Source organism: Puma concolor, chromosome D3 (genome assembly GCF_028749965.1).
Source record: "Puma concolor isolate L17-30 chromosome D3, mPumCon1.1.hap2, whole genome shotgun sequence".
Classification (NCBI taxonomy): Eukaryota; Metazoa; Chordata; class Mammalia; order Carnivora; family Felidae; genus Puma; species Puma concolor.
This window is the reverse complement of record NC_141678.1, coordinates 11,414,144-11,440,562: the sequence shown is the minus strand read 5'-3', so window position 1 is coordinate 11,440,562 and position 26,419 is coordinate 11,414,144. Positions and strand designations below refer to the sequence as shown.

The 26,419-nt window shown below is 50.5% G+C and overlaps 1 protein-coding gene and 1 long non-coding RNA gene across 4 annotated transcripts in view; one reads left to right on the top strand and one right to left on the bottom strand.

The window, feature by feature from the left end:
* Window positions 1-3,120: 3,120 nt before the first annotated feature.
* On the bottom strand, window positions 3,121-10,205 carry LOC147575303 (uncharacterized). Its single transcript, XR_015242244.1, has 3 exons — window positions 9,915-10,205; window positions 8,607-8,707; window positions 3,121-5,282 (listed from the first exon to the last, which is right to left on the bottom strand). It is a non-coding gene; the product is annotated as an uncharacterized LOC147575303 (long non-coding RNA).
* A 93-nt stretch (window positions 10,206-10,298) lies between these two features.
* The window catches only part of RBM19 (RNA binding motif protein 19), a 153,044-nt gene continuing 136,923 nt past the window's right edge, over window positions 10,299-26,419 (top strand). For all 3 annotated transcript variants that reach the window (XM_086681764.1, XM_086681765.1, XM_086681766.1), the window contains exons 1-7: window positions 10,299-10,462; window positions 14,634-14,816; window positions 16,472-16,597; window positions 16,796-16,834; window positions 17,131-17,323; window positions 18,425-18,666; window positions 20,273-20,353. In XM_086681764.1, coding sequence (XP_086537890.1) covers window positions 10,427-10,462; window positions 14,634-14,816; window positions 16,472-16,597; window positions 16,796-16,834; window positions 17,131-17,323; window positions 18,425-18,666; window positions 20,273-20,353 — 900 coding nt within the window. In that variant the 5' untranslated portion in view covers window positions 10,299-10,426. The remainder of the gene's footprint in view (window positions 10,463-14,633; window positions 14,817-16,471; window positions 16,598-16,795; window positions 16,835-17,130; window positions 17,324-18,424; window positions 18,667-20,272; window positions 20,354-26,419) is intronic.

The window sequence follows — 26,419 nt, the reverse complement described above, 5'->3', positions numbered from 1 at the left end:
GGGGGGATGCCAGCTCCACAAGAAGCAGGCAGGGTGTAAGTGCCCAGAGAAGCCTCTCTTGTAGACATCATCGCTGCCAGTTTCCGGTAGTCATCTCTGCATACATTGGCACGTGTGTGTGGACACATCTTTATACAAGTGGTGGCTGAATAAATGTATACATGCATGAAGCCATCACCATGAGACTGGTTAGAGCGAAAAATAAAAGTGTGCAGAATGGGTTTTACACCAAAATAGAATCATGCTCTACATAACGTTTTGAAGACTCCAATGAGTATATATTGGACATCTTCTCATGACATCATTTTTACGAGTTCAGTGAACTCCATTGTGTAGATACACCATGGTTTAAGAAAATCTTTTTAAGGTTTGAAACAATTCTGGACTGTTGGGCATTTCTATAGCTTTGACTCTTCACTATTATAAACGATACATAATTGAAAATTTCAAATATGTGTTAAAAAGTATTTCCTTGGGGCTCCTGGGTGGCTCAGAGGGTTAAGTGTCCGACTTCGGCTCAGATCATGATCTCACTGTTCTTGAGTTCAAGCCCCCGCATCGGGCTCTGTGCTGACGGCTCAGAGCCTGGAGCCTGCCTCGGATTCTGTGTCTCCCCCTCTCTGCCCCTCCCCCACTCATGCTCCATCTCTCACTCAAAAATAAATAAACATTAAAAAAAAATTTAAGTACTTCCTTAAAATAAGCCCCAAGAAACGCAACTGCTGTGAAAAAGTCTCCTGATGTGGTTTCCAAATAACCTTTCCAGAAAATTTTGCATGACCTTTCCCAGACTCTTACAAAACTGTCCATTTCCCAACACCTTCACCAATACGGATTATTATATTCTTGTTTTTGTTTTTGTTTTTGCTGAGTCGGAAACCATAAGCTCATCAGTGAAGGTATGTTCGGGAAAGTTCCTAAAGCAACACAGTGGGGGGGGCGCCTACGTTGTCTTTGTAGAAGACGGGAAAACCCACCCAAATAGGGGGCTGTCCTGGAAAAATGAGAGCTCTTGGCCAGTTACAGGCCCGTGCAGGGCATCGAGAGGGGCGCTGGTTATGACCCGCTGTCCTTCAACCCCCGCCCAACTGAGGCCGACCTGCACGGACCCCATCACGCAGGCCTCCCGTCTACCCTTCACCTGTCAGCCGGTTCAGCCAATGGGAGGCACCATCAAGCGCTGGGAGGCAGGCAGGGGACTGGGCACTTAGACCTCCCCCGTGCCCAGCGTGACAGTGCCACCAGACAGTGGCTGTGCCTCCCTGTGCCCTCAGCTCCCCTCTGGGCAGCCCTGGGCAGTGACCCTCCCTCCCTCCCTCCACCCCTTTGGGCCTGCAGAAGCAATGGCTCTATATTAATTTCCTGTGCCTGCTGTAACAAATTGCCACAAATGTGATGATTTATTGTCTCACGACGGTTCCGGAGGCCAGAAATCGGAAATCAGGATGGCTGGGTGGAAACTGAACGTCCATCGGGCCACCCGGCCTCCGTAGGCTCTGGGGTTGGATCCGTGCCTTCTCTCTTCCGGCGTCCGGTGGCCGCGAGCGGTCCTTGGCTCGTGGCTGCTCGGTGCGGTCTTCGCCACGGTCGCCTTGAAATCGCCCTCTGCTCCGTTTCACATTACCTTCTCCCTTCTGTAAGAGCACGTGTGACTGCATTTCGGGTCCACCTGGAAAGTCCTGGATCATCTCCTCTTAATCTTAATCACGCCTACAAAGCCTTTCTTTTTTTTTTTTTTTTTTTTTGGCCATGCAAGGTAACCTCAAGTTTCCGGGGTTATGGTGTGCATCTCTAATGGGGTGCCGCTTCCCAACCTGCCATGGATCCCACTGTCACGGGTCCTGGTCCAGGGTCCTGGTATCCTTGGCATCTCCTGACCCCGCCCAGGACCGTGGAGAAGGCCTCTACATCAAAGTGTCTTCAAGACCACGGTGACCTTTTTCCCTGCTTGCTAACCTGACCAGCACAGTGTCCTTGCCTTCCTTCCTAGACAGGTAACTCTCTTGTTTGTCTTCATGTAGACACTGTGGGCCTTCTTTAATTTCCCCTGGGGTCAAAGCCATTTACTTACGCAGAAATATTTCCAGACAAACCGATAGCGAGAGGCTAAGTTTAGCAGGGTTCTGGGGCAAGGAGGCAGGGTTCTGTCTTCCTAATGGAGTGAAATCAGAACTAATCTCCATCCATTGCGACCAGGCCAGATTAGACCCATATCTCTGCTGCTGTTGCAGGCCTGTGGGCAGCGTCCTACTCCTGGAAACTTCCAGCTTGAAATGTCCCCCTTTTTGTTCTGCTCTGCACGGGTTTATACGTGATCCTCTCGCGCCCCCTGCTGGTCGGTCTGTGGAATTGCAGGCAGCCCTTCTGGCTTGGCCGCACAAAGACCCGCCAAGTGAGGATAGATACCTCCCTGCACGAAGGAAAAGGAAGAAAGGCCAGAAGGGTTGTGGAACACCACCGGCATTTAGCACTGAGAGACAAAAACCTAAAACCAGTAAAGAGGAGGCATCAAGCTTGACCCTGACCTGAGTTCTGGGAGCGGCTTCTATGCCGTGTGCCGCAGTGAATAGGACACAGGCTCTGATTTGTCACCTCCTACTTCCTGAGTGAGCTTGGTTGAGTCACTTCCCCTGTTTATGCCTTAGTTTCCTCATCTGTAAAATGGAGTTAATAAATGTACCCACATCACTGGCTTATTGTGAGGTTTAAATGAGCCAGTTTAGGGGCACCTGGGTGGCTCAGTCGGTCAAGCATCCGACTTCGGCTCAGGTCATGTTCTGTCGGGTTCTGTGCTGACAGCTCGGAGCCTGGAGCCTGCTTTGATTCTGTCTCTGTATGTCTCTGCCCCTCCCCCACTGCATCTCTCCCTCAAAAATAAATAAAAACATTTTTTTTTTAAAAAAAAGCTTTGAGGGGCGCCTGGGTGGCGCAGTCGGTTAAGCGTCCGACTTCAGCCAGGTCACGATCTCGCGGTCCGTGAGTTCGAGCCCCGCGTCAGGCTCTGGGCTGATGGCTCGGAGCCTGGAGCCTGTTTCCGATTCTGTGTCTCCCTCTCTCTCTGCCCCTCCCCCGTTCATGCTCTGTCTCTCTCTGTCCCAAAAATAAATAAACGTTGAAAAAAAAAAAAAAAAGCTTTGAAAATGTCCATACGTGCACTTGAGTAAAATATTTATCTGGAGCAAGTGTTGGCAAACTGGCCCATGGGCCATGTATTGCCCATGGCATGCTTTTGTATGACCTGCAAGCTAAGTATGCTTTTTCTATTTTCGGAGGGTTGACACCTAAGCAGAGGGAACAGAGTGACGGTGCCTTAGAGCCACTAAAGTAAATCGGGGCCAGGAGTTAGCAATCTGGCCCCTTGCCCCGTCATTAACATTTTATTGGAATAAACACAGCCACACTCATTCACTTATGTATTGTCTGTGGCTGCTCATGATGGTAGAACTGAGTGGTTGTGACAGAGACTTTCATGGCTCATGAAGCCCAAATAGTTCGGCCTTTACAGAAAAAGTGTGCCACCTGTTGGCTTAGGAGATCGTTACTAGAAAAGGAAGGAAGGGAGGGAGGAAGGACGGAAGGAAGGAAAGAAAGAAAGAAAGAAAGAAAGAAAGAAAGAAAGAAAGAAAGAGAGGCAGACAAGGGTGACTGGCCTGGGATGCTAAGGGCAGGCACCTGGAGGGGGTGGGAGGATCACAGCAGTTCAAGTTCATTCATTTACCACAAACAACTGTTTTTATGCAGTTGGTACCGCTCTCCCACGTGCGCCCAGCGTCGGGACATCCTTGTGCATGGGGTTCTCAGGACACCAAGTCTGAGATGGAGTTTAGTACAAGTGGGCTCATGAGGGGGTGCTCTTGGGATCCGGGGGGAACCCGGGCAAGGACAGGGAAGGAGCAGGAAGGGCCAGAAGGATGAGCCCGGCTGGACTGCAGTGTCAGAAGAGACCTTGCAGACCTCGCAAAGAATTTTGAAGAGCGGCTAAAACTCCGGGGTTGCCTCTAATTAGGGCAAGGAGGCTGAGACTCTACAACCCCCCACACCAAGCAGTCGGTGGATCGAGGCCAAAACGGTAGGGTAGGACTTGGGGCAAGGCGGCTCTCTGCAGCCGGGGAGAGGCTCTGCAAACAGTCCTTCAGGGGAGGGGGCTGCCATCATCCACCGCGGTGAGCAAAAGCAGACACAGCCCCCGCCCGCTGAGGAGTACCTTCTAGGCGGGGCAAGTGTTAAACCTGTAGGCAAGCAAATGCCTAGGCAGTTACAAGCCGCTGGGGAAGGTGGTGGGTGCACTCAGAGTCAGTGTCAGCCGGGACCGAATGTCGATGGACGTGTCCTCTCAGGCTGAGGCTCAAGGGATGAACTGGCCTCGATCAGGTGAAGAGTTGAAAGAAGAATTCGGGGGGCACCTCAGTGGCTCTGTCGGTTAAGCCTCTGGCTCTTGGTTTGGGCTCAGGTCATGATCTCGTGGTTTCGTGAGTTTGACCCCACATCAGTCTCTGTGCTGACAGCGTGGAGCCTGCCTGGGATTTTCTCTCTCCCTCTCTTTCTGCCCCACTCATGCTGTCTCTGTCTCCCTCAAAAATAAATAAATAAACGTAAAGGAAGAAAAAAAAAAAAAGAAGAGCTCAGGACATGCAAAGGCCCTGAGATGATGTGTTAGTGTCCTTGGGCTCCTGTAATAAATTACCATAAATGGGGGGGGGGAGGGTTAGAACAACTGAAATGTATCTTCTCACACTTCTGGAGACTAGAGATCCAAAATGAAGGTGTCAGCAGGGCCGTGTTCTCTCTGAAGTCTTTAGGGGAGGATCCTTCCTCACCTTTTTCACCTTCTGGTGGTTGCTGGTAATTCTCGGCTGGTGGCTGCCTCCCCCAACCCCTGTCTCCCCCATGAGAGTTCTCCCTGTGTGCGTGTGTCTTCACATGGCCTTCTTGTAAGGACACCAAGTCATTGGGGTTACGGCCCACCCTAAATCCAGGATGACCTCATCTCCAGATCCTTAAATTACATCTGTAAAGACCTAATTTTCAAATAAGATCCCACTCACAGGTTCCAAGGGCTTCTAGATATTTTGGGGAGAGATGCAGTTCAACCCATGAGAGGTGAGGACAAGGTATGCACATTTGAGAAGCAGAAAGTGGCCAGTGTGGCTGCAGCTGAGTGGGGAGCAGTGGTCAGTGGTTGGACCTCACAGGACCTGGAGGCCGGTCAGGAAACGAACTCCCTTCTCAAACCAGCCTTTTGATCCTCTGTATGTGAGACAGGGCATCTGCCCACAGTACAGCTGAAAAAATAAGAAAAGAAAGGACAACGATTCTGGTCTTACCCTCAGATCATCCTGTCTCAGTCCTCCAGGCCAGGTTCAACAGGCACTGGAATTTGGAGGCACCAGAGCCTGGGATAAGACCCCCGTGGGCATATCTTCTTAGAATGGGTTCAGTTTCCCCCCAGCCACAGTCTGTGTGAGGAATGATTTGTGATTTCCATGTGCCTCCAGGTGAATCTTTACGGTTCACCGCCAAGGGCAAGAAGGGCCCCCCACATCTCCAATGTTGGGCTCCCAGCAGGGCCAAGAGGCAGGGGGATGGGGGGGTCCTCAGCTGCCATCGGTCACAGGTGAGCTACCCGATGTCCACACAGGTGTGGCTCACACCTGGTCTCCTGTCTCAGGTTACCATGGCCTCCTGCATCCATCAAGGTTCCTCTGCAGGTTCCTGGGAATAGGGGGCTGCTTTTCTGGGGAAGGGGATTCTGGGGTGATGGGCAGTGAATGGCCAGGGCCACACTGAAACTGTCAGGTGGTGACATACAGGGTAGCGGTCTCCAGCACCTCCCTTGCCGCCCTTACAGGGAATGGCCACAGGTGAGAAGGGGCCAGAGGAGCCCAGCTTGAACCTGACCTTGGTTTCTACCCTGTGATCTTGAGCTAGTGTTTCCTTTGGGGGCCTCAGTTTCCCTGTGTGTCAATGGATAGAAAGGCAGTCGTCCGGGACTTGTGTAACCCTGTACAAACTAAAATCGACTGCCGCTAAGCCTTTGTAAATACCGTCAAATTTTCTAGAAACCCCATGGGTGATTTATAGGTGACAAAGGGAAAACCTTTACGGAAGAGGAGCCTGGCAGACGGCCCTTACCCTGCTGACGAGCGTTCCCATCGCCCGCTTTGCGACAGATTGACAGCATAGCCCCAATTCAGTCGTGGGGAAATGCCAGCTGGACCTCCCCTGGGGGACAGTGTATAACATGACTGGCCTGCAGCCTTCGGAACCATCAGGGGAACGACAGGGGAAGAAACACTGGTGAAATCCTGGCAGATTAAAGGAGGCTAAAGAGACGTGACAAGGGATTGCCACGTGTAATCTTGGGCTGAATCATGGACCAGGGGACAAAATGGTGGTTGAGACGCTGGCTGAAATTTGAATACACGGTGTTAGAAAAAAAAGTATTATATCAATGCTAAATATTCCTGAATTTGATGACTGCACTGTGGTTATGGACTGGATCTGGGGGGAAGAGTCTCAGCGTGAAGGGCCATGATGAGTACAACTAGTTTTGTAATAACGATAATATACGGAGAGAGGTGAGTCAAGTGGGCTGAATGTTAATCCTCAGTGAGCCTGGTGAGGACACGTGGGTGTTGACAGCCATTACCCAATTTTATAGAAAAGACAACAGGCTCAGGGATCAGCACTTTGCTGGGGGCCACCTAGCCAGTATGTGGCCAGCCGGGATTCTTAGAAGCCCCAGCCTCGATCAAGTCCCCTGGGGAACCACACCCTAATTCTCAGAATGCTCACTGCACTTGGAATTCGTTGTCTCATGTGGGATCCCCCATGAGCACAGGGACGACGCTTGTCTTGTTAACGGCTGTAGCCCCAGTGCCTGCACGGGAGTCACTCAGATATTTGCTGGGCTGCATTAGACTACTAGGCGTCAGGATCCCCAGAAAAGCTGCTGTTGGAAGAAACAGAGGAACGCTTGGAACGGAAATGAGAACCTCCGCGGGGGGAAAAACTGAGGGCATTCAAATAAAGCACGGAGTTGAGTTAATAATAATGTATCAATATCCGTTCGATTGTGACAAATGCACCACGCCTACGCGAACGCCCACGCGAACCGCAGGGGAACCCGGGTGCAGGGTGAGTGGGAACTCTTAATATTCTCACAACTTTTCTGTCAATCTAAAATGACCCTAAAATTAAGAGTTTATTAAATTTTTTTAAAGGATATTTTGAAAATTAAAAGGATTTGAGAGGTCGGTATTTATAGATGTGGAATAATCGCTAAGGTGTATTAGAAAGGGCTAAAAGCGAGGTGCTCAAAGGAAAAGGCTCTCTATCCATGTTGCTTCTACATACAGGTCAGCAAACTATGTTCCGGGCCAAATTGGGTCAGCCACCCATTTCTCTATGACCTCACAGCCAAGAATGGTTTTCCCATTTTTAAGTGGTTGAAAAAAAAAAAAATCAAAAGACGAGTACCATTTGGGGACCCATGAAACCGATAGGAAATTCAAATGGCAGTGTCCATCAATAAAGTTTTATTGGAACACAGCCACACACACATCCACTGATGTGGCTACTTTCCTGTTGCGACAACCACAAGCTTGGCTGTCCCTGGAGAGACAGATGGATGAGAACTTTGGACAGTGGTTTGCTGTAGGAAGGAGAACAGATTGGATGGGGGAACGGGAGTGATGGTTGCTGGATGTATCCTTAAAAATCTAAGTCATTTACCAAAAGACGTTTTGGGAAGGAAGGTGGGTTTCGCAGGGCCCCTGGGAAGGGGGTTGAGACATCTTAAGTAGAAAGGATCATGCCTGAAGGCATTTGAGGCATCCGTTGTTATTTCACTGGATAGAAGCCCTTTCCAAAGGTCGGTCTTCTCATGGTGGGGCAGGTTAGTATCAGGCAAGCAGGGGCAGAGAGAGTTCTCTCTTCTGCACCTTGCTTTTTGCCCTTTCTAACACACCTTAGCAATTATTCCACATCTATAAATACCGACCTCTCAAATCCCTTTAATTTTCAAAATATCCTTAAAAAAGATTTAATGAACTCTTTATTTAGAATCATGTTTAGATTTACAGAAAAGTTGTGAGATTATTAGAGTTCCGACACACTCTGCACCCAGGTTCCCCTGCAGGTTAGTATCCCCATGGTCCTTTTGTCACAATGGAACCAAAATCGATACAGTATTATTAACTAAAGGGCATGCTTTGTTTGGATGTCCTCAGCCTTTCTCTTTCTCTGTCCCAGGATCCCATGTTACATTTAGTTGTCCTGTCTCCTCAGGCTCCTCCTGGCCGGGACAGTTTCTCAGACTTCTTGACAATTTTGAGGAGTCCTGATCAGGGATTTTTTTTTTTTTTTTTGGATGTCCCCCACTTGGGGTTTATCTGATGTCTTCCCATAATTAGACTCTTCATGTGGAGGAAATCAAGACTCCAATCTCCTGTCCTCTCTCTATCCTGCCTCTGTGAAACCCTTCCAAGTCCTTCCCGCAGCCTTTTCCCCCTGGGAAGGTAACTCCCTCACGATCCAGACACGACTTCCCACAGTCCCCAGCGCACTCATGATGGCAGCTTCGGGTAGAGCCGGCTTAGACCTACCTGATTGTTAATCCTTGAGTGTGATCGGAGAGGCCGGTCTGGTGGGGCCCAGGTGCCCCCAGATTATATTTGCTGGGAGAGAAAAGGAGGCAAGAGACAACCTGGCAAAGAAGAACAGGAAGATTAATAATAATGTTACAACGTGGCTGTTTATTAAATGCACGGGGATATGCAATACAACCCAGGAGCAGTCCCTCCGTCCCGGACATGTGGCGACCATATTTTCCTGGCCCAGCATTGGGACACACAGATTGGCAAAGAGCATTCGATTTCTTTTAATACCTTTGAAAGACCTTCTGATTTGTGAATTTCTTTAGGGAAGGCTACGTTTAGTCGCACATTTTAATAAAGGCAGTTCATGAAAATAATAAAATAAAAGTACACGAAGCCAGGACTGGTGGGGCAACCCACACTTGCCCTCTCATAAAAGGCTAATATCCTGGAGCTGCCTTATAAAGCCTGCTTCAGCCCCTCCTGACCAGGGTCTCTGTGTGCAGAAAACAGCCCCCTAATTGTCATTTAATTAAAGAGCATTTTCACGAATATCAATAAATATCTGCTGAATAAAGTGACCCCTTAAATCATCCACTCTAGGCGTGTGTGAGGGTACATTTTTACATGTGTATGTGTGCTTTCCTCGCAAGGGACTACAAGAGGCGGAGAGGGCGAAATTCGACCTTCCAAGTAACCCTCTACACAAGGCAAATAAATCCTCATGAAGGGGGTTGAGTAGTGTCCCCCAAAGAGATACACTCCCATGCCCTGCACTCTGGAACCTACCAATGTGACCTTAGTTGGAAGAGGGTCCTTGCAGATAGAAAGTTAAGGATCTTGACGTGAGATCATCCTGGATTTGAGATGGGCTCTAAGCCCAGGAAGAGAAAGGAGAGGGGAGTGGATTTGACACAGATGCACAGGGGAGAAGGCATTGTCCACAGGAGGCAGAGACTGGAGGGATGCCGTCACAAGTCACGGGCCACCTGGGGCCACCGGGAGCTGGACCAGGGAAGGAAGGATATTCCCCTAGAGACTACCAGGAGGGTGCAGCCCTGCCCACACCTTGATTTGGGGTCTCCTGCCTCCAGAACTGTGAAGGGATACATTTCTGTCAAGTCACCACGTTTCTCGTAATGTTACAGCACCTGTAGGAAACCAACGAACCTCAAAATCCTAGCTCTTAAGACTACTTAATACTACTTAATATGTCACAGCTCTGTGACTTTGAGCAAGCTGCCTTAATCTGGTTCCCAGCGGACTCGCCCGCAAAACAGACATGTTTATTTCCAATGGACACGTTCTAATACTTACAAGGGACGCTCTCATAGATTCATGGTGTCTGGCAGCCTTTCTGAACCTCAGTTTCCTTATCTCTGAATGGGAGGCAAGCATCCCTAATCCTTACCGCCCCCCCCTCCCCTTCTTCGGGCTGTTTTAGGATTCAATAATAAAAGAAAATACAGAAGGGGACTAAAACGACTTCCGAGTGTTCCCCAGCACTCAAGCGCCCAACTCGCCACACGCAGACCCCAGCCAACCAGCGCCCCCGGGCGCCTGCGGGGCCAAGGGTTTCTACGGGCGAAAACAGCCTGCGCATGCGCAGAATGCAAGCGCTCAGGCCCGCCCCCTTGAGGGGTGTGACTTCCTTGGGTCGCTCCGGTTCGGCCTCGCCTGCTTCCGGAGAGGGCGGGCTTACGTCTGAAACACGTGATCTTGTTCCGGCTCGCCAAAGATGGCGGCTCCCAGAGCGGGAGCGTGAAAGTTGTTGGTGAAAGACGCTGTCCACCTGCGCTGGCATCGCAACCCAGTGGGGACCGTGCGCCATGTCGCGACTGATCGTGAAGAACCTCCCGAATGGGGTGAGTGCGGGGCCTGGACTTGAGAATCTGAAATTGGGAGCAGCCAGTTGGGGGCTAGGAAGGAGGTGGCTGGGGAGAATTGAGGGGCTTCGGCCCTGGGGCAGGACTCAGGACGTATTCGAAACCCAAAAGGGCAGGATCGGTGGCAAATCCCCCATTTGACAGTTGGGAGAGGGGGACAGCGAGCGCTCAAGGTTCCACAGCCGGTCCGAGGGTACTTGACTTCCATCCCGACAACTTTTCCGGCGGAGATGCCAACACCCCACGTGGGCTGAATGCTCTCTTCCACAACCCCTCTGGTCCGATCACGTTTTTTTGTTGACTTGTGACTGGCTCGGACCCTGCACTGGTATTCATCTCCCACTCGGGAAACTGTTGGAGAGGCAAATGGGGAGTATTAGGTTGAGGACCTGCGTTACAATCCTGACTCCCAACTTTAGGGCCAGTGGGCATAATTTAAGGAGACTGAGTGCGTGTGAAGGGCTTTAAACCGTTTATCCAATAATTAGAGAGGGGTGAGCCAGTCACACTTGTCACTGTTTCAAGAGCCCAGCACAGAACCTGGCACGTGGTAGACATTCAAACAGGTGGAACGAATGAGTGAAGAAATAGCCGGGAAGTAGGTGGTGTCAGATGCCTGGAGGCAGCGTGCCCCAGGGGTTCATCCTTACCTATTTTGCTATAACTTTTGTTGGGATGAAGAGCCCCCCCCACCACTGGTGTGGCTAGTAAGCTCGTTCCCAAGATACAAAATGTGCCCTTTGGATGGGATGAGACGTCTTCTGGACTCTTAACTCTAATTCCTCAGGAGGTTCTCTCCTTAGGAGTGACAACACAAAGCCATTTCGGCTTTATTGTGTGTGTGTAACTCCCCCCCCCCCCCCCAGCGGTTGTGGGGGACCTATGACAGGATTTTAAGAATTCAAACACTACAAAAAAAAAATTTTTTTTTTCAAACAGCGCAATGGTGTATGAAATGAGAAGCAAAATCTTTTGCTCCACCCTGCCTCTGTCTTTCTGTCCAGGAGGAATCATCTTCAGTGGTTTGTTTTTAGGACTCCTCACTGGTGTTTCTTCATGTCTAAATAGCGTGCTCTCTCCTCCATTTCGTGGTCTGTTTACCTCAGTGACTATCTGCTGACCCTCCCCTAAGCAAGATGAGGAATTTTGATCATCTGTTTTTCCCTAACTGTCTGTTATATTATTTTTAATTCTTCCATTGTTTACCCTAAGGAGTAAACCTTCAGAATACATCTTGATCCATCCATCTGCTTTAGGCAGTGCCTCACGTTGATGGATGAGGACTTTAGCATAGCTACCCTCCCAACTTCCGTCTCATTGGGCTTCTTCTCTCGTTGGACTGACTCTCTTACCCTTGCTTGTCTTGTCTGATGAATGAAAGAATTCACGAAAACCAATGGTAGTAGTAGCTGACGTTTTGAGAGCTCGCTGCGTCCCAGGCACTGCACCAGTGGCTTTCGGTTAAGTAACTCATTTATTCCTCAGCAGAACCCTACAAGGTAGCTTCCATGATTATGCCCATTTTAAAGGTGAAGCAACCGAACTACAGCAAAGGAGAGTGATTTCCCTGAGGTCGCACACAGCTGGTAATTCAAAGAGCAGGGATTGAATTGAGCAGTCTGCTTCTAGAAATGTGCGTTCCTGACCCCTTCACCGTACTGTCTCTCTTTGCACGATAGCATACACTTTTCTTAACTCTTTCCCAACACATATTTAGTAGTGACTACTTGTTATGTTGCTGATATTGTAGATAGTGGGAGATAAAATTCAGTCCCCCCTCCTCCCCTCCCTGTGCGTTCCTGACCCCTTCACCGTACTGTCTCTCTTTGCACGATAGCATACACTTTTCTTAACTCTTTCCCAACACATATTTAGTAGTGACTACTTGTTATGTTGCTGATATTGTAGATAGTGGGAGATAAAATTCAGTCCCCCCTCCTCCCCTCCCTTAGAGCACGAGCAGTCTAGCAGAGGAGATCGGAGCCAAATCACTGTGACATAAGGTCAAGGATCGAAGTAGGACCCCGTGCTGTGTGAGCACAGGCGGCTTGGTTACCTGACCCACCTGAGGAGTCCGGGAGAGGCCTCCTGGGGGAGATGACTGAATTGAGAATGAGGGGTTAGCCGGGGCCTTTTGGGAAGATTGCACCCACAGGAGACGACCAGTAAAACCTCAGAGGTGGGAGTCGGGGAGGGCTTTGAGAAGTTTGGCAAGAGGTGGTACTGCAGGGGTGGGTCAGGCCGGGTCGTGGAGAATCTCGTGTTTTACCTTAGCAGCTTCTCCATGAGCCTTTGGCGTCCGAAAGTCGCCAAGAGGTTTTGGACGGAGGAATGGTGGGGTCAGACTTGCGCGTGGCTCTTCCCAGGTAGTGGGGGTGATGAATTTCACTGCCTTTTATGCACCTGAGCTGAGTCACAGACCTCGAGCCTGTAGATCTTGGGTAGACCGTTGGTCCTCCACGAGCTTTGTTTTCTCCTCTCTAAAAACGTGGATAATGATCCCTAACTCATAGGGTGATACGAGATTTTAATGATTACAGAGTTATTAAGAACCTGCCTCAGAAAATGTGTTTTCCCTTCCTACTGGGCTGCCAAGGTCTCCAGTGTTTTTAATTTTAGACCTTGTATTGGCTATTTTGGGGGGTTTTTGGTGTCCCCAGTACTACATACACACAGTTCTCCCAGTCACTGCTTAAAAAAACTCACTGTGGGGCGCCTGGGTGGCTCAGTCAGTTAAGCGTCCGACTTCAGCTCAGGTCATGATCTCGCGGTCTGCGGGTTCGAGCCCCGCGTCGGGCTCTGTGCTAACAGCTCAGAGCCTGGAGCCTGCTTCAGATTCTGCCTCCCTCTCTCTCTGCGCCTTCCCTGCTCATGCTTTGTCTCTCTCTCTGTCAAAAATAAATAAACATTTAAAAAATAAATAAATAAATAAATAAAATAAAAAACTCACTGAATTGGATGGGTAGCCTGGCTGGAGTGAGGATGGGGGCCAGGAGCCAGTTTCCATACTGTGGGCCCCATGACCAAATCCTAAGAACATTAATGAATTAGTTTTCTATTGCCAGTACAAGAAATTGCCACAAACGAAGTGGCTTAGACAATACACATTGGTAATCTTACAGTTTTGGAGGGCAGAGAACCTTGTTTTTTCTTTTAAATCTTATTATTAGTTTTGAGAGAGCGGGTGCATGTGGGGGGGAGGCACAGAAAGAGGAAGAGAGAGGGAGAGAATCCCAAGCAGGCTCCACAACACCAGTGCAGAGCCTGTCGTGAGGCTCGAACCCGTGAACCGTGAGATCGTGGCCTGAGTCAAAGTCGGACACCTAACCGGCCGAGCCACCCCGGTGCTGAAATCCTAAAATCAAGGCGTTGGTAGGGCCGTGTTCCTTTTGGAGACTCCCGGGGAGAATCTGTTTCCTTGCCTTTTTTAAGCTTCTCCAGGCTGCCTGCTCTCCTGGGCTTCTGGCCACCTCCTGAATGGTCAAAGCCAACAGCATGGCATCGTGCAGTCTCTTTCTGTCTCCAACATCCCATCACCTTTTCCGGCCCTGACCCTCCTGTCTCTCTCGTATAGTGGAACATGGACCTCAGATCCACCCAGATAATCCAGGAGAACTTCCCCATCTCGGGATCCTTAATGTAATCACATCTGTGAAATGCCTTTGCCATCAATAGTCATATACTCACGGGGCCCAGGGATTAGGATGTGGACATCTACCCTCCACCACAATGAGCAAACACACGTAACCTACCACGTTCATTTGTTCATGCGTTTATCCTGACAGGTCTTTTTTTAAAAAAAATTTTTTTTTTTCAACGTTTATTTATTTTTGGGACAGAGAGAGACAGAGCATGAACGGGGGAGGAGCAGAGAGAGGGAGACACAGAATCAGAAACAGGCTCCAGGCTCTGAGCCATCAGCCCAGAGCCTGATGCGGGGCTCGAACTCACGGACCGCGAGATCGTGACCTATCCTGACAGGTCTTTATCAGGTGTTGGCTGTGGAGTGGCCACAGGGCTGACCTCCCGATGTGTTCGCTCTCCTTATCCTAACAGGGAATCCCAGGGCCTCGGGGTTTCCAGCCCGGTTTTGCCCCCTTGGCTCTGAGGACTCCCCTGCTCCTCGCTCACTGCGCCCCTTCCATCCCAGATGAAGGAGGAGCGTTTCAGGCAGCTGTTTGCCTCCTTTGGCGCCCTGACCGACTGCAGCCTGAAGTTCACCAAAGACGGCAAGTTCCGTAAGTTTGGCTTCATCGGCTTCAAGTCGGAGGAAGAGGCCCGATCGGCACTGAACCATTTCAACAGGAGTTTTATCGACACATCCCGGATCGTGGTGAGTCCACTTCCGCCTGCCCGTCGAACCTGACCCCACTTGACCTTCCCCTCTCCGCTCCTGTCCGGAGCCTGGCTGCTTCCAGACCACGCTGCCCCGGTCCACCTCACCGGTGCTCAAACTTCCTGCGTACGATTCCCCTGGAGAGCTTTCTCCGCAGTTTCCGACTCAGCGTGGGGGCGGGGTGGGACTCAGCGTGAGGGCAGGGAGCACCCACCCGATGCTGGGAGTTTAGAGAAACATCGTGCCCCTGGCCCCGTCCTCATGGGTGAATAGGCCGCTTTCAGTCCGTGTTGTCAGCGCTGTGACGGGGAAGCGCCAGGGGGCCCGGGTCCTGGCCTGGGAAGGGGTCAGGAGAGCTTCCTGGAGGAGGAGGTCCTGCCCGTGTCACTCATGTACATCTAATGAGTTGGTAAAACATCCTCAACGCTCTGGTGAGGAGAGAAAACCACATGTTGGACTAGTGTGTATCTTGCGATCCCATTCAGACAATTCGTATTTTTTAGTCTACAAGTGTGTGATGTGAAGAGAGCCACGTGGAAGGATTTTTACCAAAACGTTAATTTCTCCCTCCGGGTGATAAGGGTAAAAACGGGTTTTTGTTTGTTTGTTAGTTTGTTTTTCCACTTGTACTTCCTCTGTTGATTTAAGCTTCATACATTGAACACATGTCATTGCTACAGAAACAGCAGAACTATTTTGAAAATCCCTACAAAGGGGTGTGGCAGGATGGTAGCCTGTCCCCAGGGGGCAGAGGTGGCCGCCTGGCACTCCTGAGTGTGGCAGAAAGCGTGGCTCTCAGCTCAGGCTGGACACCAAGCACTTCCGGGCTTCCGAGCGGTCGCCCCCCTGTCTCGTCACCCCAGAGCTGTCCTCTGGGGCCAGCCGAGCTTGCCCCACGGTAGTTACAGTGATCCGGGAGGCCGCTACCTTAGCCTCGACCCCCTGCGTCAGCCACCCTGGGGGCTGGATGGCTAAGAACTCGGGCTCCAGAGCCGACCCCCTGCGCAATTAAAAATCCGTGCAGAACTTTCAACTCCCCCCAAATCTAACTACTAATAGCCTACTGTTGACCAGGAGCCCTACTGATAACAGTTAACATGTATTTTGCATGTTATATGTGTTCTGTGCTGTAATCTTACGATAAAATAAGCTAAAAAAAACCGAACACATTAAGGAAATCATGAGAGAAAAGACATTCACGATGCTGTACTGTATTTAGCAAAAAAAAAAAAAAAAAAAAATCTGCATATAAGCGGACCCGCACGGTTCCAACTCGTATCATCCCAGGGACATCTGTAGTCCCTGCCGGCCTTTGCCTGTCCTCGCTAAAGTCACCACGGTCACTGCACTTACCCGCAAGTTCCACGCGCCAGGCAGTCTGAGCCCTCTGCAGGTGGGAGCGATCCCCACCCTCCCCACTTTGAACATCGGAAAGGTTGAGTGGCTGCGACCTTCGACCTGGGTGATCGGGACAGGAGTGGAGACAGGAACTCGGGGGTTGTGGTTCAAGGGTCGGTTGTGATTTGCTTTAGCCGACTCAGCCAGCAAGTGACAGCTACCTTTGTAAAAAGGCCCGGCTCCCCAGGTGCCGAAGGGGAGCGCCCGTGCTGGGCGGGTGGCAGTGTCCCCATCACCCTCTCTCTCCCACGCAGGTGGAGTTCTGCAAGTCGTTTGGGGACCCGACAAAGCCCCGGGCCTGGAGCAAACATGCCCAGAAAACAAGCCAGTCTAAGAATCCCTCAAAAGGCCAAGACTCCGTTTCCACGGAACCTAAGAAAGTGCGTAGAAGGTCACTCCCACCCGCATCCCCGGTGTCAGCAAGGTGGTGGCCCCTGCATGGGCTGGGCGGTGGGAGCGGGAATGGCCAGACACCCCCCCTCGGGTGGTTCCTGAAGGCGGGTGCTCCCCGGGCAATGCGTTCTGTCCCCCCTTCCCCCTCATCTGTGACCCTCACCGTCTGACACTTCTTTTTGCAGGATGACAAGACGAAAAAGGTAGCAAGTGAGCTGGAGAAGGTGAGTGTGTCCCGTTGGCCGAGGGTGCCCTGGGTGGTGCTGGGCGGGCTGCGGCAGGCTCAGAGGGGGTGAGGCAGCCTGGCGGGCAGAGGTGGGCCTCGTCTTCCTTGCCATGTGTCTGTGGCTCCATAGTCCTCTAGTCTGGTGAAGGGTACCACCAACTGCCCCCAGGGTCCTCAGGAGGCCAGGGACGTGAGCTCGGCGGATGCCCTCATCCTCCGGGGAGGCAGGCGGATGCGCCCTAGCCGAGCCTTCTCTTGTCTGTCCCCCTTTGTCCCCGGCCCCGGTGCCACCAGCTGAAGAAAGACGCCGAGTTCCGGGAGTTCCTGTCGGTTCATCAGAAGCGGACGCAGACAGCCACTTGGGCGAACGATGCCCTGGACGCCGAGCCCTCGAAAGGGAAGGGCAGGCCTGCCAGTGACTACCTGAACTTCGACTCCGACTCGGGGCAGGAGAGTGACGAGGAAGGGCCTGGGGAGGACCCGGAAGGTAAGGGCATCCGCGTGCACCCTCCCTGCCGGAGCGCGTGCCCTTGCGTGTGTCCAGACCAGCAGGGGTGTGACCTCGGGCCCCTCAGTGCCAGACACAGGAGACGACTGTGAGAGACGCTGTCCTCAAGTGGGGGTGGTTATCCCACCCAAGATGCCCTGACCCGGCCTGGTCACAGTCAAATATTCATGGGGCACCCGCTGAATTCCGGGCATTCAGGACATAGCAGTGAGCAAAAGACAGAAGAATCCTGCTCGCATGGAGCCCCCATTCCAGTGGTGGGGAGAGAAACCACAGGAGATGAAGTTCAGTGTTGACGACGTGCCTAAAGACGGGGGCCACAGAGAGAAAGCAGGAAAGGGGGGGAGGAGAGCTCCCGGGGAAGGCCTGTTGAGGAGGGGACCGTAGAGCGGAGGCCTGAAGGCTGTGAGGGAGGGCACCTCTGTCCTCAGCAGGGGCCCACAGCCACGTCGGCGGGGGGGGGGGGGGGGGGGAATGCGAGCGGGAGCAGTCGCCGTCCAGAGTGGCAGTTGCTGTGGTCGTGGGTCGGGCGTCGATTTTGCATTGAGGCGGGAGAATGACTTCCCTGTGAATTTCAGGCCTGGTAAAGCTTCTGGCAACACTGGAGTCCAGACGACTCACTGGGAGCTGCTGGGATAGAGCAGGGGAGGCGCGGGAAGGGGGTCGCTGGCAGAGGGAGGAGCGTGGCCAGGGCACAAGGCAGAGGGAAGTGCAGGAGCTCGAGGGGACCCCGCGTGGTTTGGGGTGGCTGCCGGGGAGAAGCCGGGCAGCTCACGTGGGCCCGAGGAAGAGGGTGGGTGTCCCGGGAGCATCTGGAGGCCACTCCAGGAGTGACGGTCCTGTCCGTGCTCTCAGAAGAGTCCCGCAGGCCGCAGTCGAAAGAGCAGACTGACGAGGGCAGGGCAGGGCCGGCCCGGGGAGTCGCGTGGCTCTTGACCAGCCGTGGCTTGTGAGATACCAGAACTCCCCACGGTTCGCCCCGGTTAACGTCACGTGTCAGAGGACCCACCGGGGCTGCCCCCGGTGGCCCTCTGCCGCCCCGGCCACTGCTCCGCTCACTGCCCCCCCTGCTTTTCGCAGAGGAGGGTGGCCGCGAACCCAGGGCGGCCGTGCAGCAGGAACTGTCCGACATGGACTACCTGAAATCCAAGATGGTCACGTCCGAGTCGCTGTCATCCTCGGAGGAGGAGGGGAGCGAAGACGAAGCTGTCAGCTGTGCGGACGGGAGCGAGGCCATCCGGCAAGATGGAGGGGGGCGCACGGCTGGCCCGGAGCAGGACGCGCCGTCCAGGGACAAGAGGCCGGGGGCGGCCGGCGCTGAGGTGTGTGCGTGAGGACGTGCGCGGGCGCTTGGGAGGCAGAGGGAGGACGGGGAGGGGACGTGTGCCCTCGTCCTCGCCCATGCTCGCTGCGGCCCCTTTGCTGGCGGCGGGTATCATAAAGGAAAGATCGCTCTGCGGCTCAGCCCTGCCACTTGCTCACCGTGCGACCTAGAGCAAGCACTTCTCCCCTCCCGAGTTTATTTTCTGTGGCAACGTGGAGAGGCCACCTGCCTTCCGGAGCTGAGGGGTGTGAATGAGCCAGTTGAGAGGTAGGAGCAGGTGATACTTTATGTTTTGTAGCAGGATAGGCGGGTGTGAGCCCATAGTCGGCAATACCGATGGGATTAATTGAGTGCTTACTACATGCTGGGTACAATGCGCGCTTTGTCATTTGTCGTGGACTCTTAGGACAGCCTTCTGGGGAGCGGGGGCATGCAGGGATTCCTGTCCCATTTTGTAGGTGAGGAAACCGAGGCCCAGAGGAGGGAAGCGACTCGGCCAATGTCATGGCTGGGAAGTCGTGGGGTCACGACTGCTGGGTTGCTGGGCTCTGAAGTCTACATTATAAACGTGGGTGCGACCTTCAGGGATGGCCGCCTTGTCCCCCACCAGGGCGTTCTCTCTGCTTAGGGAGCCGGTGGGTCATGTTTGGGCCCCATGCCCTCACCTCCCTGTACCCCAGCCAGTTCCCTTCAAGGTGCCACGTGTCCTCTCTCTTTTTCTTTCTTCATCCTTCTCTGTCCTTCATTTTCGGCCCCTTCCAATTGCACATTCCATCCTTTTCTCCTAAAAATGTATATTCTGGAATAATGTCGAGTTCCTAGAGCTGTGGGTTCAGATCTCAGCCCCGACACAGAGTAGCCGTGGGACCCGGGGTGAGGGTGCTTCTCCTCATCTGAGATGACACTCAGCATAGCAATGGCCTCTGTGTCCGGTTTCCCAAACCCCTGTGCCGGTGCACCTGCTGGCCCTGGAAGTTTCAGAGATCAGGAAGATCCCCCTGGCAGTGTGGCACCCGCAGTGGGGTCCGGTCTGTCATTACACACTTCTGTTTCTGCAGTGAAACCACAAAGGACCACTCCTGCCCTCAGGGTAAGGGTCGCCTGTAGGTTGCCTCGCATCAGCTGAGGGCAGGTTGTCCTGGCAGGTGACTTCAAGTCAGGGCAAGTTTTGTTGCCAAAGAGATTATAGAAAACCTACCTTTTTTCCGGGCAGTTTGGGTTCGGGCATTATAAAGAAGATCCCGAACCCATAATCGTCTAAGGTTGTTTTGAAGATTCAGCAGGACCGGCTGCGTTTGCAAAGTGCCTCGGACAGTGTCGGGCACAGAGCAAGCCCTCAGTCAATGGTAGCCACTGTCACGGTACCTCAAGGCTCCATCCCGGGCCCTCTGACCCTCCTTGTGGCCTGGAGCCCCTGTTAGCACGCCCTCACTTCCATGCCAGCCACACGGCATCTCCACGGCAGGCGTGATGCTTGTCAGCGTCCCGCGGCTCGCCCTGGCATCACGTGCCTCTGAGTCCTTGCCGAGGCGTCTGGAAGGGCCACCTCCTGCAGCTGTGGCAAGGAAGTCACTGTGGCCCTTTCTGTTCTTGCCTTCGTTCAGGCAGACAAACCAGCAACCCAGAAGGAACCCACCACCCCCCACACCGTGAGGCTGCGGGGAGCCCCGTTCAACGTCACGGAGGTAGGTGCCGACAACGTGACGAGGGGAAGGAGCCCCTGGGAGAGCAGGGGACGGGGGTGAGGATTCCAGGACGCTCTGCTGCATGGGGACTTCAGGACCAGTTGAGGACTTGAGCTGGAAGGCATTGGGGTCAAATTGAGAGCTTCCGATCTCGGGCGTTGACAGGGTCAGGAAACAGAGACCGAGAAAGATCGGTTTCATCCCCTGGTTACGTGGGAGACTTTCTCTGGTAAAAACGTCTGAAAAGGATGAGCTGGTAAATACTCAGGGCTTTGTGATCCATACGGTCCCTGTTGTGACTGCCCAACCCGCTGTGGCAACACAGAGACCGCCCTCGACGATAGGTGCGCAAATAGGCATGGCTGTGCGCCCGAAAAACTTGACTGACAAAAATGGGCTGCCAGCCGCTTTTGGCCTGCAGGCTGTAGTGTTAGATTCTGGGTTTACACAGCAGAGAACTCTTCAAATTCCCTCCTTTATGGAAGTCACAAAAGTTTACAGTAGAAGATTTCTTTAAGTAGCTAAATAAGGTAAAATTACTTAGAACTAGGATGAACCTATAAAATGTTCTTTTGGGGCACCTGGGTGGCTCCGTCAGTTGAGCGTCCGACTTCGGCCCAGGTCACGATCTTGTGGTCCGTGGGTTCGAGCCCCGCGTCGGGCTCTGTGCTGACAGCTCAGAGCCTGGAGCCTGCTTCCGATTCTGTGTCTCCCTCTCTCTCTCTGCCCCTCCCCCGTTCATGCTCTGTCTCTCTCTCTCTCTCTCTCAAAAACAAAATAAACATTAAAAAAGTTCAAGGGGCGCCTGGGTGGCTCAGTCGGTTAAACATCTGACTTCAGCTCAGGTCATAATCTTGTGGTTTGTGAGTTTGAGCCCCGCGTCGGGCTCTGGGCTGACAGCTCGGAGCCTGGAGCCTGCTTCGGATTCTGTGTCTTCCTCTCTCTCTGCCCCTCCCCTGCTTATGCTGTGGCTCTCTCTCTCGCAAAAATAAACATTAAAAAAAAAAAAAGTAAATAAAATGTTCTTTAATCAAGTTGAGGGTGAGAGGAATGCTCACCAGATAGGGAGCCAGGACGCAGGGGTACTTCCTGCGGGTGTAATTACTGACTGTCCCAGGCAAAGCAGGACAACTTCCTACACACCCACATGCCCCCCCCCCACATATCCCTGTATCTCACTCAGTGAGAACCACTAATAAATTCTGAGTTGATCTTAGACAGTTTTTTCTTAGTATATAAACAATGATCATCGTCTTCTAGCTTTAAAAAGCATTCCTACAGTAGAAACTATTTTCAAACTTCACGATACGTCAACAATATTTTTGAATGCTGAATGTTCTGCAGCGTTTAGTTTTTGGTCCTAGGGAGGAAAAAAAGTGACTTTTTTATGTCACTAGATTTGCAAAAAGGCATCTAATGTTTGCTTAATTACTATTTTCAGTTTCTTTTATGTTTATTTACTTTTTGAGAGAAAGAGAGAGCAAGCCAGGGAGGGATTGAAAAGAACACTTACATAAATGGAAAGCCACACGTTTTTAGAAAGTAAAGATACTAATTCTTGTAGAAGAGTAAGTTCATCAGGAGGGGGCGTGGTGTAGAATATTCTGCATCCTCCCCGCCAGCGTTGTCGTTCACGTTGCACGTGACTTACTCTGGACGCACTGTGATATGTACTCCCCGAATCCCCAAAGGTGGGGCCTGGGAGTCGTTTCCAGACTTCGCTGTTAATAATAATGCAGTCAGCATTCCCTGAGACCAGAGGTCAGATTTTTTTCCACGGAGGTCACAGAGTTTAGGCTTTGGGGGCCCTATGGTATCTGGACCACATTTCTTTATTTCAAATGACCCTTCAGAAATGGAAAACCACTCTTAGCTTTCAGGTCATGCAAAAGCAGGCCATGGGCAATATTTGGCCTGCGGGCCACAGTTTGCCAACCCTTGCTTCAGATAGATATCATGCAGGCGCACGCACGGGCACTTTCAAGGCTTTGATACAGAATGTCAGTTGCCCCCGGAAGCATTGCTGGTTTGCACTCTCTTCAGCGACGTACGGAAATGCCGGCTTCTGTGAACCCCGGGTGTTCACCTGTGTCAACGTGACAGGAGAAAATGGCATCTCATCCTAATTTATATTTTCAATCATTGGTGGGGCCGATCACATTTGTAATTCATCCTCTTTTACAAAGTGCCCAACCATATATATCTTTGCCCTTTTTTTTTTCCTCTTGAAGGGTTTCTCTGTTTTGATAGTCTGTATTTACCGATTCTTAAAAATTAAGCTCATCCAAGTTCATCTCCGCAGTCGGTGTTTGGGTCGCACTAGACTCTCTGAATTATCGGGTAATTTAGAGTCAGAATCCTTTCAATATCAAACATGCAGAGGATCATGCTTTACTTAATAAGTAAACGTGATGGGGCACCTGGGTGGCTCCGTTGGTTAAGAATCCGACCCTCCGTTTCGGCTCCGGTCGTGATCTCACAGTTCGTGAGGTTGGGCTCTGTGCTGACAGTGCAGAGCCTACACTTGGGATTCTCTCTCTCCTTCTCTCTGCCCCTCCCCGGCTTGCTCTTACTCTCAAAAAATAAGTAAACCTAAAAAAATTAAAAAACGTAAATAAGTAAACGTTAGATGTCTTTTTGCAAAACTAACGCCAAAGAAAAGAGTCACTTTTTCCGTCTCTATGAACAAAAACAAAATACAATGGAAGAAAAGATTTGTGTTTAAGCCAGAAAGAAAACCTGCTTCTAGATATTCTGATGAACATTGTGTGTGTGTGTGTGTGTGTGTGAAGGGAGGCTTTATAGATACTCTCATGGAAGTTTTATAGGTTCTGTATAAAGGAAACGTTAAATTCCAGTGAGGGATTCTTAAAAGAACACTTAACATAAATGGAAAGCCATGCATTTTTGGAAAGTAAAGATACCAATTCTTATAGAAGAATGAGTTCATCACGAGAGGGGATGGTGTAACAATGGGGAATATCCTGCAAGAATAGACCTCCGTCTACAAGATACTGAAACCTGATTGAAGCTATAGCATTTAAAACAGTTTGGTTCGAGCAAAGTTGTGGACAGATTGATGGAATATGATAGAATCCAGAAATAAACTCAAATTTATATTGGCATTTACTCTAGTGTCATGGGGGTGGTCCACATCAATGAGAAGAGAGATTTTTCTATAAATAATAATGGGACAATCGGTGAGCTTTTCTGCAGAAAGAAAGATGGATTCCTGCCTTACTCCTTACAGCAAGATCAATTTCAGATGCACCGAAAGCTTTAAAAAACGAGACTATGGGGGCGCCTGGGTGGCGCAGTCGGTTAAGCGTCCGACTTCAGCCAGGTCACGATCTCGCGGTCCGTGAGTTCGAGCCCCGCGTCAGGCTCTGGGCTGATGGCTCAGAGCCTGGAGCCTGTTTCCGATTCTGTGTCTCCCTCTCTCTCTCTGCCCCTCCCCCGTTCATGCTCTGTCTCTCTCTGTCCCAAAAATAAATAAAAAACGTTGAAAAAAAAATAAAAAAAAAAAAAGAGACTATGAAAGTTACAGGAGGAAACATTGGGTGAATTTACTTATCATATTAGTATGAAACACTGCCCTCCAAGCTGTTGCAGAACTTTGGTGGCCGTAAGGAAGAACATGGATTAATTGACTACACAGCAGTTAAAACCTTCTGTAGGACGACAGATGTCGTAAAGTCAAGAGATGACAGACATTCATCACCGAAGAACAGGCAGGTCTCTTTAACTTACAAATAAATAGGTTGGTATTGGGACCTGTGACCTGAAAGGAAAATGGACAAAAGGTTAGGAGGTCTTTTAAGGGAAAGAACTCATATGAGCCAGTAAAGATACTTGAGTTCACTCAGAGTTGAAGAACTACAGGTCCAATCTGGAAGATTACGTTTTGCAAACATTTTAAAAGTTCGATAATACTTTGGCAGGCTGTCGGTAGAAGTGTGCAATGCAGCCTTTTTGGAGGGCAGTTTGGAAGCGTCCGTCAAAATTAAGAAGCCACATACATTTGGCCCAGCATTTTTTTTTTCTTAAATTTACATCCACGTTAGTTAGTATACAGTGCAACAGTGATTTCAGGAGTAGGTTCCTTCGTGCCCCTCCCCCATTGAGCCCATTCCTCCTCCTACAGTCCCTCCAGGAACCCTCTGTTGTTCTCTGTATTTAAGTCTCTTCTGTTTTGTACCCCCTCCCTGGTTTTATGTTATTTTTGCTTCCCTTCCCTTGTGTTCATCTGTTTTGTCTCTTTAAGTCCTCATATGAGCGAAGTCCTAGGATTTTTGTCTTTCTCTGACTAATTTCACTTAGCATAATACCCTCCAGTTCCATCCACATAGTTGCCAATGGCAAGATTTCATTCTTTTTGATTGCTGCGTAATACTCCATTGTGTATATATACCACATCTTTATCCATTCATCCATCGATGGACATTTCGGCTCTTTCCATCCTTTGGCTATTGTCGATAGTGCTGCTATAAACATGGGGGTGCACGTGTCCCTTCGAAACAGCACACCTGTATCCCGTGGATAAATGCCTAGTAGTGCAATGGCTGGGTCGTAGGGTAGTTCTATTTTTAGTTTTTTGAGGAACCTCCATACTGTTTTCCAGAGTGGCTGCACCAGCTTGCATTGCCACCAACAATGCAGAAGAGATCTGCATCCTTGCCAACATCTGTTGTTGCCTGAGTTGTTAAGGTTAGCCATTCTGACAGGTGTGAGGTGGTATCTCATTGTGGTTTTGATTTGTGTTTCCCTGATGATGAGTGATGTTGAGCATTTTTTCATGTGTCGGTTGGCCATCTGGATGTCTTTGGAGAAGTGTCTATTCATGTCTTTTGCCCATTTCTTCACTGGATTATTTGTTTTTTGGGTGTTGAGTTTGGTAAGTTCTTTATAGATTTTGGATCCTAACCCTTTATCTGATAGGTCATTTGCAAATATCTTCTCCCAATCTGTCAGTTGCCTTTTAGTTTTGCTGACTGTTTCCTTCGCTGTGCAGAAGCTTTTTATTTTGATGAGGTCCCTATAGTTCATTTTTGCTTTTGTTTCCCTTGCCTCTGGAGACGTGTTGAGTAAGAAGTTGCTGCGGCTGAGGTTAAAGAGATTTTTGCCTGCTTTCTCCTTGAGGATTTTGATGGCTTCCTGTCTTTGAGGTCTTTCATCCATTTTGAGTTTATTTTTGTGTATGGTGTAAGAAAGTTGTCCAGGTTCATTTTTCTGCATGTCGCTGTCCAGTTTTCCCAGCACCACTTGCTGAAGAGACTGTCTTTATTCCATTGGATATTCTTTCCTGCTTTGTCAAAGATTAGTTGGCCATACGTTTATGGGTCCATTTCTGGGTTCTCTATTCTGTTCCATTGATCTGAGTGTCTGTTTTTGTGCCAGTACCATAGTGTCTTGATGATTACAGCTTGTAATACAGCTTGAAGTCCGTTGGCCCAGCAATTTTAATGCTAGGAATTTGCTGTAGGCGAACGGCTCACGTACACCAAGATTTCAGTGCAAGAATGTTCACTGCAGCCTTTTCGTGTTACTATTTAATTGGTAACTTAATGCATCAATTTATGTTGTTATTTAGAAACGCAAAAAAAAAAAACCACCCAAAAACAAAAACCAGTAAACAACCTTTACACTTTGTCCTTAAAGAAGTGGGTAAGTTAGGGGTGCCTGGGTGGCTCAGTCCGACTTCAGCTCAGGTCATGATCTCACGGTTCGTGGGTTCGAGCCCCATGTCAGGCTCTGTGCGGACAGCTCAGAGCCCGGAACCTGTTTCCGATTCTGTGTCTCCCTCTCTCTCTGCCCCTCCCTTGTTCATGCTCTGTCTCTCTCTGTCCCAAAAAATAAATAAACGTTGAAAAAAAAAAAAAAAAGCCAGTACACAAATGAGAATGGTTCCCCTACTTTCATTTTTAATAAAAAGCCAACAAAAGTGAGCTGGGCATTGGAAACCGGGGCCATTTTTGACTTCTTGTTTCGTACTTTTCGGCATTTGCTAATATTGTGTATATTTGTGTGCATCTTAAGAAAATGTGTTTGGGGTGCCTGGGTGGCTCA